The 10470-nt window shown below is 45.6% G+C and overlaps 1 protein-coding gene across 1 annotated transcript; it reads right to left on the minus strand.

The window, feature by feature from the left end:
• Positions 1 to 805: 805 nt before the first annotated feature.
• LOC133887247 (probable beta-D-xylosidase 7) lies at positions 806 to 6005 on the minus strand. Its single transcript, XM_062327190.1, has 3 exons — positions 5429 to 6005; positions 2820 to 3381; positions 806 to 2418 (listed from the first exon to the last, which is right to left on the minus strand). Exons 1-3 carry the CDS (start codon positions 5831 to 5833, stop codon positions 1061 to 1063), a joined length of 2325 nt encoding a protein of 774 aa, XP_062183174.1. The 5' UTR covers positions 5834 to 6005; the 3' UTR covers positions 806 to 1060.
• Positions 6006 to 10470: the final 4465 nt, after the last annotated feature.

Consider the following 10470-nt stretch of genomic DNA (forward strand, 5'->3'; position numbering starts at 1 on the left):
TCACCTATTCAATGGGCAACACCTTTAAAAAATATCAAAAAATAAAAAACTTTACTTTCTATTGTTCTCAAAATTTGAAACAATATAGAAATAGTCATGAAAGTTTTTGAAAAAAATATATGTCATAGAGGATACTAAGGTCTAGGTCTCAAAAAAATTTCTGACAAAACTACGACTTGTACAATGAGAACCCAAAAAGAAGACAAATTTTATACAAGAAATTGTTTGAATTAAATTTTTTGAGAGATAAATTATAGCATCCTCTATAATCTAATTTTTGTCTAGAGTTTTTTATGATTATTTCAATATTGTTTTGAATTTCTAGAGTGATCGAACACAATATTTTTTTTTATTTTTTAAAGGTGTCGCCTATTGAATGTGTGACGCCTTACTATCGTCCATCCAACGGACGACGGTAGAGTAGATATGTGATATTTTAAAATAGACATATATTTTTACAAATAGTGAAAATTAAAAAAAAATCGTTTCCCTTCAGCCTGGGTGGACCCAAATAGCCCTGCCTCCCGCTTCGCATGTTGTTTGATGGCCTTTTCTTTGCTGTGCAAAATTATTTGGCCCAACAACTTTGCTTGCTTCGGTGGTTGCAGGATTCCTAGCCCATGCATGTACAAGGTTACAGATACTAAAGTACATATATGTATCTGGGTCTGGCCCCTAACTTCGCTTCATATATATATCCATCATTTGTTGGGGGTTAAATACAATCCATTTGAATTCGGAGGGAAAATGAACAATGATTCAGAAGTTTCTGTTTGGCAATCATGAGAGCGTAACATACATGTCGTATTTTTCCCACTTCATAGACATCCATCATTTATTGAATGAACAATAATTTAGCTACACTTGACAAGTAAACATGGTTACATTTGACATGTAAGCATGTTTATTGATAAATTACTATAAAAGCCTCAATTTTTTGAGGCAACTATGAATGATAAATTTCGCAACAATTGCTGTCATATGATGAATTCCTGTTACTAACCAAAGAATTGCACCGCTTCAACCTGTAAAATATACTTGTTTCCCTGCCATCTGAAGCTCATGCTTCAAAGCTGATCTCCCATTCGTCTTTGCCAACCATGAGGAAATGGGACCCTCTGTCGATCACCTTCTTGCCGTCCTCCCTCGCCCTGCTGAAGTGCTCGCACGGGCTGACGTCAAACCTAACGCTGGCCTTCTCCCTTGCCTTGAGGTGATGGCTCCGGAACCCGATCAGCTGGCTCGCCGGCCGGCCGTCGGTTGCGTTGGGCCACCGGAGGAACATGAGCACCGAGTGCTTGCCGTCCATGGGGCCGTGGTTCTGCACCTCCACCTCGGCCGGGAACTTTAGCTGCTCACACCCGTCGGCACCGATGTCGTCAACGTGGTAGTAGCTTGCGGTGTCTTCGGATGTCGCTGTAAGGTCGGCGAGTAGGTTCGTGCTGGGCGCCGGGTTTTTGCTGCCAGTGACTAGCCGACGCGAGAACTTAGAGTAGCTGAGGCCGTAGCCGAACTTGAAGACGGTCTTGCCGCGGTAGAAGCGGTAGCTTCGGCCGGGATAGCCGGTGGCCGGGTCGGCGCGCATCCTCATGTCAGTCATGGGCACCTTGGTGAACTCGTCCGGGTACCACGTCACCGGCAGCCTCCCGCTGGGATTGTGGTCGCCGAAGAGGACTCTGGCGATGGCGAGCCCGCCGGCCTGGCCCGGGTAGCCGGCCCACAGGATGGCGCCGATCTTGGGGTTCGACTGCGCGAACGTGATGTCCACGGGGCCGCCGGTGAGGAGCACCAGGATCACCGGCCGCTTCGCCGCGCTGGCGACGGCGGTGATGAGGCTCTGCTGCTTGCCCGGGAGCATCAGGCTCGTCCTGTCGAGCCCTTCCTTCTCCTGCTCCTGGCTCAGCCCCATGAAAAGGAACACGTGGTCCGACGAGCTCGCCAGCGCGACCGCCTGGCCCGTCGCCGCGAAGGGGCACGCCGCCGAGTTGCACCCAGGCAGGAACCTCACGTTCTTCACGTAGCCCTGGAGCCCCTTCAGTGGCGTCGTGGACTCACACGGCGGTCCGAAGTAGTTGCCGAGGAGCACGAGCGGGTCGTCCGCGTTGTGGCCGATGACAGCGGCAGAGCCTACCGCGGACCGGTCCAGCGGGAGTATGCCCGCGTCGTTCTTGAGCAGAACGATGCCGTCCTGCGCCGCCTCGAGCGCGAGGTTCTTGTGATCTGCCGTGCACACGTCCGCGGCGCCGAGGCCTCCGTACGGCGCGCTGCCGCGAGGGTCGCCGTCGAAGTGGCCGAGCCGCATCCGGACGGCGAAGAGGTTGGTGAGGGCCTTGTCGACGTCCTTCTCAGTCATCTTCCCCTGCTGGATCGCGGCCATGCCGTGCTCCTGTGTATAGGTCCCGCAGTTCAGGTCCAATCCTGAAATTTTGATGGCCATGTTAACGGAGTGCGTCTTTATTAGCATCGAATTTATTTCATATTGTTACAAGAATTCTCTTGTTTCTACAAGAATTACAGCTCAATTTGTTGCTTATTACTTATTAGAATCAAGTTTGTTGCTCTAATGGCATAGTAATAAATTGTTTTTGCTCTGAGTAAGTAGTTAAGAAATGAAATGTAAGCCTGCAATAAATGGACTGCACTAAGTTAGGTGAATATTCCATCCAGAAGGTTATTCATCTGACCACCATGAAAAGCTCATCATCATCATCCCTAGATTACTGACGGAGCAGGGACAAATATGGTTGACTTCCTTTTTTACCTGTGCTGTAATTATTACATGTTCAACCGGAGAATATATGCAAAAACAAAAAACTTACCAGCCTTGAGTGCAACGGCGACGGTGTCCTCCGGCGTGGGCGCGTACCGCTGCGCGTCGCGCATGATGGCTACCGCGTCGCAGTCGGACGAGACGTACCCGTCGAGGCCCCAGTCCCCTCTGAACGTCCTGGTGAGCAGGTCGGAGCTGGCGCACGCCGGCACGCCGTTGATCCCCGTGTAGGCGCACATGACGCAGCTAGCCTTCCCGTCCACCACGCAGCTCCTGAACGGCGGGTTGAATGTGTCCGCCAGGTCCTGCGCCGTCACCCGGGCCTCGAAGTTGTACCGCGCGACGCCGTTCCAGTCCTCGAGGTCGTAGGCCGTGGCGTGCTTGCAGCACGCGGAGGTCTGCAGCGGCGCCGGAGCCCCTGCGGGTGAGCTCCCCTGCAGTCCCCTGACGAAGGCGACGGCGTACTTGCTGGCCGTAACGGGGTCCTCGCCGGGGGTCTCCTGGCCGCGGCCCCAGCGCGGGTCGCGGAAGATGTTCACGTTGGGGGACCAGATGGTGAGCCCCTCCGCCTGGCCGAGGTTGTAGAGCGCCCGGGCCTCCCGGCCGATCGCCTGCACGCATCGCATGCATTCGCATCGATCAGTCAGAGACGAAGATTTTCACTTCCATTTACAAGCAAAAGAATGAAACAAAAATATTTCACATGGCAGGCAATCTGGAGTGAACAAACAACAAAGGCTACTACCAACTGGGTGCACAAACAAGAGCTATTCCGCATGTTCTTATGTCGGGAAATTCAATTCCACCGCATATAATTTATGATAACTGTGTATTTCTTTCACATGATATTTATCTATCTCTTATTTTTTCTTTAACTTATAATTCTTTTTACTCATCTCTTAACATAAATGAACATGCTGATAAGTTATAGCATAGGAAAGATTCTCCTTCACTTAAGTTGCACGTTTGGTACACGTATGCATGGCCCAACCAATCGATCATCTACCACATGGTGAGCGAGTGACCACTTTTGCAAAGTGCCTAACCGATAGTGTGGGTTGCACTGCTCCTCTTATTTATGTATGCGCGTTACGTCGATCATCATGGAGGCCACATATATGGTTACAAATGACAAGCACAGTCACGTGCGGCCAGAATGAACAATACTAGCTATCTCAGTTCTAAAAAAACACAATAATATAATATTCTTCTATCTGCTTTATGGTTGGGAGAGAAACGGGTGTCCTTTTCACTTTTCAGCTAGGGAAGCAAGACACTGACACAGCTATGTCCAACGTTTACCCAAACACAAGGGGGCAAGTTCCCTTGGAAATCTTACACATCAGTTGGACTAGGAATAATCAAACTTAAATCGGAGTGAGTAGTATTGTTAGACGATTGTGAGTAATTTGTCTGGAATTACGAAAATAAATACAAAGACGAGGTCCAATTGATTATGCTGGGACGACATTTATCGCCGACATCTATTCGATTGGGCCACTCCACTCAGATCTAACAAACTATGGGATTCTGGATCCAGCTAGCCCCAGTGCATGATGTGAGATTAGTTAAGCTCTAACAATAGTATTAGTTACCAATTAACGATAGTATTAATTATCAGTTAATGGATCCAGGCGGCTGCACGGGCGCACAGGCTGGCTGCACTGTCCAAGCCGGCCATGGCTGGTACGCCGAGTGGTGGACCACACCCAACCCAAGGACGGCGAAGAAATCGTCGCTGCTGCAACTGCATGGTTAGTCGCAGAAAGCTAGCCAACAACCTATCAGGCTGTCACATTCTGTCATCTTTTCCTCTACCTGCGCTGCTAACAGGCCGTGTTTCTACTCTCCTTTGTATTTGCCGCTGCGAGGATGGAAGGACAAATATCTAACTTCCAACACTCCTCAATAAGCCAAGAAAAAAAGAACTGCACAACTTGGACGAACCGTTCCGTGCTGAGGAGAATGCAGGTGAGAATGGTGCGAGCGCAGTCTGGCACGGAATTGCTCGAAGTGCTTTGGCGATGGAAGCACAAGCTCGTAGGGATGGACTGTGGTTTGCGGTACAGCAAGGTGTTAATGGGCAAATCCGATGCACCAGAGATCAGAAATCTCTTGAATGCTAGAGGATCTCAGAAGGAGTTGTTTATCTTGTCGGTTAATTCTTAGTAGTCGTCTTTGTAGTAGTGCTGCGCATGTCTTTGTAGTAGTCGTCTTGATCGAGCACCTCCTCCGGTAACTCAAGATTATATGTAATCCTGCTACTACTTAAGCAATGAAGTTCCTTGATCTAAAAAAAGCATGATTCTCAGTTTTCTAAATACATGAGCATGACTCTATAAAGGTGCGTGCTGAATATCTGGCCAGTCCAAAGGTGGGTCCAGAACAAACATTCCACATATAGATATAAATATGCGACGCGTCTGTAAAATGTTTGCTGTGAGATCCATTTATTATGCATTATTTTGTTCTGGTCTTTGAGGTTATGTACATGTACCATTTCTGTGTACTTCATGTTTAAAAATGTAAGTGTACACTTCTCTCTCTTTTTTCCTTTGTTCATATCAATACGTATTGACATGCTGCCATGAGCACCTACATTTCATATACGTACGTACGTACGCACGCAGAAACGTAGGTAGGTAGGTGCGTATGTACCTGGCCGATGCGGAACCAGAGGCCCTCGTCGAAGGCGGCGGCGGTGAGCAGCACCTGCGGGAAGCTGGTGACGCCGCGGACGGAGCCGTTGAACCGCATGCCGTGGCCCCAGTAGGAGAGCCCGTGCAGCCCCTCCGACCACCACTTGTACGGCGGCACGCCCAGCCGCGGCACACCCGCCGCCTCGTCGCCCAGCTGGGACACCTTCTCCGCCACCGTCAGTCGCGACACCAGGTCCGCCGCGCGCCGCGCCACAGGGAGCGAACGGTCGCAGAACGGGTAAGCCCGCGACGGCGAAGACGGGCCGCACGAGAACGGCGGGTCGCCCACCGCCGCCACCGCCAGCAGCATTGTCAGCAAGAGCTGCGCCGCCATTCCGGCTCTGTGGTAGGGGAAGGTGCCCATGGCAATCAGGAGAAGCTAGTTAGAAAGCCTAGGAGACGTGCGAACCGAGCGTAGCTCCACGCGACGCGACCCGCCCGCGTTCGAGTTTTAGGGCGACGTGGGTGCGCACGGGGGTACTGTAGCGCGTGTGTTGTAATATCAAAAAAAAGGAAAGAAGCCTAGGAGACGTGAGAGGCCGAGTGGCTTAGAGGGATCAGTGCGCCTATATATAAGCGTCCTCGGCTGATGGGAGGGAGCCACGTTTCATTCATTTTTCCTTTTTTTTTTCTTGCGACCGTTTTATTAATTTTCATATGGATATGAATGCAAGATATATAAGATGTGAACGAGCCATTTGCATTTAAAATATATATGGATTTTTTCATCTTCCTTTTTGGTATCAATTAATTTCTGGCTAGGATAACGTTTTGTCATTACTGCTAATTAATCAATACTACTGGGATAATTTATTTTATTTATCTAGTGGTTAAAGCATTGCTATTTTTTGTTAAGTCGATCGATTAATTCACCAATTATTTGTGGCGTGGTTAAGAGTTTCGTACTTGATCTGGGCTAAATCTTCCTCCAATAAAGTGTTCAAAAAAATGGTAGATCGACTTGGACTGGCTACCTACTGTACATACATACTCTGGATCGTTACCATGAGTTTAATGATAATACATATCTTCCAACTCATTTATCTATTGTGCTGCGTAATTTTCTCATATGCTTTGCGCCAAGATATTAGGCAAAAGCCAAAAGGAGCTTTTCTTTCACTAGCTGACTTACACCATTTAATTATAACAAGTTTTGAGTACTCATGTTATTTAGTAGTACTTTAATTCAATGTATTGCACCAAATAAAATTTCAAATTTAGTATTTTACAAACATAAATGATGTTCAGCTGATAATCCGCTATACACTACTATATTTTTTTAATTCTACACTACGGTTTGAAAGAAGAGCACCACACACCATCTCCTTCTCAATGAGGACATGAGTATATGTAGTCCAACACAGATATTTCAAATCTTTATTCTCGAATATCTGCAAGAAAATCAACAAACAAGTCAAAATCAGTCCCCATACCCATATATGTAACTAAAGGCCACTCCCATGTGAAAACAAAATACTCCATAGCTAGTCCTAGAAGAAAGGAAAAAAAAACTCCTTATTTACTTTGTATATTGTAGGCACCGCAGTGTACATGGTCCTCTTAGGCATGTAAGTGATTTTGGTGATTAATGGCAACAGAGTAAATGAGACTAACATGTTGTTAAGTATATGCTTTAGTAGGTCTTATAGATACAATAAAAGAAAAGTCACCGAAGCCGGGAGAAAGAGATAAATGAATTGGACTTGTTCCATGAATTTTGATGTGATCAAATGAGATGTATTTCTATACAATATATCATGTAGAGCTCTTCAAAAGCTTTCGTTAGAGTTTAAGATCATCAAAATCGGAGTTTGTAGCAGAAAGTTATGCCTGAAATACAAATTGCTAGTCAGATGAAAATATACACGACGGTGTAAGGATCGGTGATGTCCTAAGAGAGAGTGAATTAGAACATTTAGAACTATTCGGCTCCAAAAATAACACAAGATAAGCCTATATCAATTTATATCTAAATGTGCTCTAGGTTTATCTAGTGTGTCTACTCTACCGATCAAAGCGCTTGCAACCTATCTAAAAAGATAAATTGTAAGTAAGTAAATGCGGAAATGTAAATAAGGTAGAGAGAGCAAACTCGGCACAATAATTTTTTTCCGTGGTATCAATGGCATAAATACCACCCCTAGTCCACATTGGAGCTCCACAAAGGATATGCTCCCGATTAGCACCCAGTCATGGCTCTTCAGCCACTAAGTCAAGTCACAAAGATAAGGTCTCCAACTAGATGAGCCACCAAGACACCAAGGCAAGGTCTCAACACTAGCCCCTCTTCTAGTTTCTTGCCGTCGTGATCACTTCGGAGCTTGAGCCACCAAGGCAAGGGTCTCTATGTCTCTGTACACACTTCTCGTCGCCGCTCCACACCAAGTCGGAGGGTCAACAAGCTTGAGCAACTCTGGCTTAATTTGTCGGCGAGTCACCAAGACTCTAAGGCGCCGTATCACTTGGTAGAAGCTTGGATCACTACAACACACTCTCTAGGCCTATAATGACTAATCAATCTTGTGTTTAATTACCTTGTATGATCACTTTAAGCACTTTGGTAGCTTAGAGTTCTTCTCAGGTGTATATGAACTTCTCTAGACTACAGCTGCATGCCACTTCTTCAAATGACTAAGTAAAGGGGTATTTATAGCCTTAAACCAGCGCACTAGTCGTTAACCCAATGACTCTGAAAAGCTGTTAACACTGGATGATCCACTAAGAACAGTAATACTAACACTGGATCATCCGATGAGTACACTCTCATAAACTAGCCGTTAGAACCTCACTCAAGCCACTGTGAACACCGGACACTTCGGTATATACTGCATCTTCATCACCGGACTTTCCGGTGAGTATACCTTAGCCATCTGAGCCAACATCTTTTTTGTGTAAATTGCTCCGGTACCTTCTCCGGTGCTTATCAATCTATCAGCAAACTATCCGGTTAGCAATCCTCAGCCATCCGAGCCAAATGCAACCATCTCTAGAAAATATGCTCCGGCGTACACATGACTTCATCACTGGACCATTCGATAGCTTGAGCTTCGCCTGCCTCTTTGTACTGTTCATTGTCCAGTGTATTTGTCAGTTGTACTCTTGCTTCATCACCGGACTATCTGATGCCTTCAAAATCTTTTGCCCAGAACCAAATACTCCGGTGTGTATTGCTTGTTGAACACTGGATCATCTGGTCAGTTGATCTTCAACTTCAACTCTTGAAACTGCCTCTGCTGGAATTGCTTTGATGCTTCTACCCATTTGACACTGAATCATCCAGTGAGGCAAAATTGCCTTTGTCTGTATGCACTGTTATTGTCCGGTATGTGCAACACATTTAACACCGGACTATTTGATGAGAACAAAACTCCTGGGACTTCTACAATTCAACCAAACTTTGTCCCTGATTCAGTGGCTTCTTCATGTATTGCATCCATGAGACCTACTAACATATATTCTTTACAAACATGTTAGTCTCATCGACTAAGTTGTCATTAATCACCAAAATCACAAACATGACCTAATAGGGCTATTTTTCTTATAGGTGGATATTACAGCATGTACAATTTGAAGAGCATAAAATACTCCGGTGTTCAAAAAATGAACATACCGGATGTTTTGGCATTCACAAGAAGTTTTTAGCGGTTTGTTTTTTCAGAGAGATTCCAAATGGGCTCTAGTACACACCAGATGTTCCGGTGTTCACAAGAAGTTTACGCCGGACTATTTTTTCTAGTGGGGTTGTAAAATGGATCGATTGACACCGTATGCACACTGAATGTTTCGGTATTCACAAAGAAGATACTTCAGAGTTCACAAAAGAAAAGTGGAGTTCCAACGGTTAGTTTTTAGAGTACACGTCGGATGGTCCATCGCATGTAATGCTGCACACACTAGATCATCTAGTGAGTACAACAAAATATGACCGTTGGAGCAACGGCTAGTCCATGAGGTTGAGACTACAAATACCCCTCCACTCGATCATTTGGTGTGGCCTGAGTGTGTTGGACTCTAGGGGAGCCATTAGACACTTGAGAAGACATCTAAGCCACTATAGTGCTTAAAGTTTTCATCCTAGGTAGTTAAATGTAAGATTAGTGAGGAATTAGTGCTAATAGGCATAAACAAAGTTGGTGTTAGGTGTTGCTACTTAGAGATTGGATCAATGAGTGATCCTAACTTGTACCAAGTGATACGCTAGTGCCTTGGAGTCTTGGTGACTCGCCGGCAACTTAAGCCGGAGTTGCTCAAGCTTGTTGTCCCTTCAACTTGGTTTGGAGCGGTGGCAAGACATGTACGGGACACGAAGACCCTTACCTTGCTAGCTCAAGCTCTGAAGTGATCATAGTGACAAGTGACCCGAAGGGAAACTTGCGGTGAGACCTTGTCTTTATAGCTTGGTGGCTTATCTGCCTTGAAGCCTTAGTAGCTCAAGAGCTGTGGCCGGGTGCTGTCCGGGAGCATATCCTTGGTGGAGTTTTAACGTGGACTATGGGTGACATTTATGCTATCGGTACCACGTGATAAAAATCTCTTGTTCCTAGTTTGTTCTCTCTATCTTATTTACGTTTTCGCATTTACATACTTGCAATCTATGTTTGCTCATTTATTTTTTTAGAGTAGTTTGCTACAATTGACTATAGGTTGTAAAACTTTTGAGCAATAGAGTAGACATACTAGATAAAACTAGAGCATATTAAGATATAAATTAATATAGGTTTATCTTATGAAGATTTTTGGAGCGGGTTAGGCTTTAAAGTGTCCTAATTCACCTCCTTTAAGATGTTACCGATCTCTTTAGGAAAAAAAGAAAGTGATAAAAATCAAATGTTTCTCAAAAGATACGTTCGAAACTTCTCCACAGGTCGACCTTTCAAGAGAGAAGATCATGAGGATTCTTAATTTATAGATTTCAATACTAAGTATTCTCTTTATAATACCATGTGGGGAGTGACATGAATATCTTCCACTGTGAGACAGTGTAAAATGTATCAGATAATT

This window comes from Phragmites australis, chromosome 12 (assembly GCF_958298935.1).
Source record: "Phragmites australis chromosome 12, lpPhrAust1.1, whole genome shotgun sequence".
NCBI classification, from domain to species: domain Eukaryota; kingdom Viridiplantae; phylum Streptophyta; class Magnoliopsida; order Poales; family Poaceae; genus Phragmites; species Phragmites australis.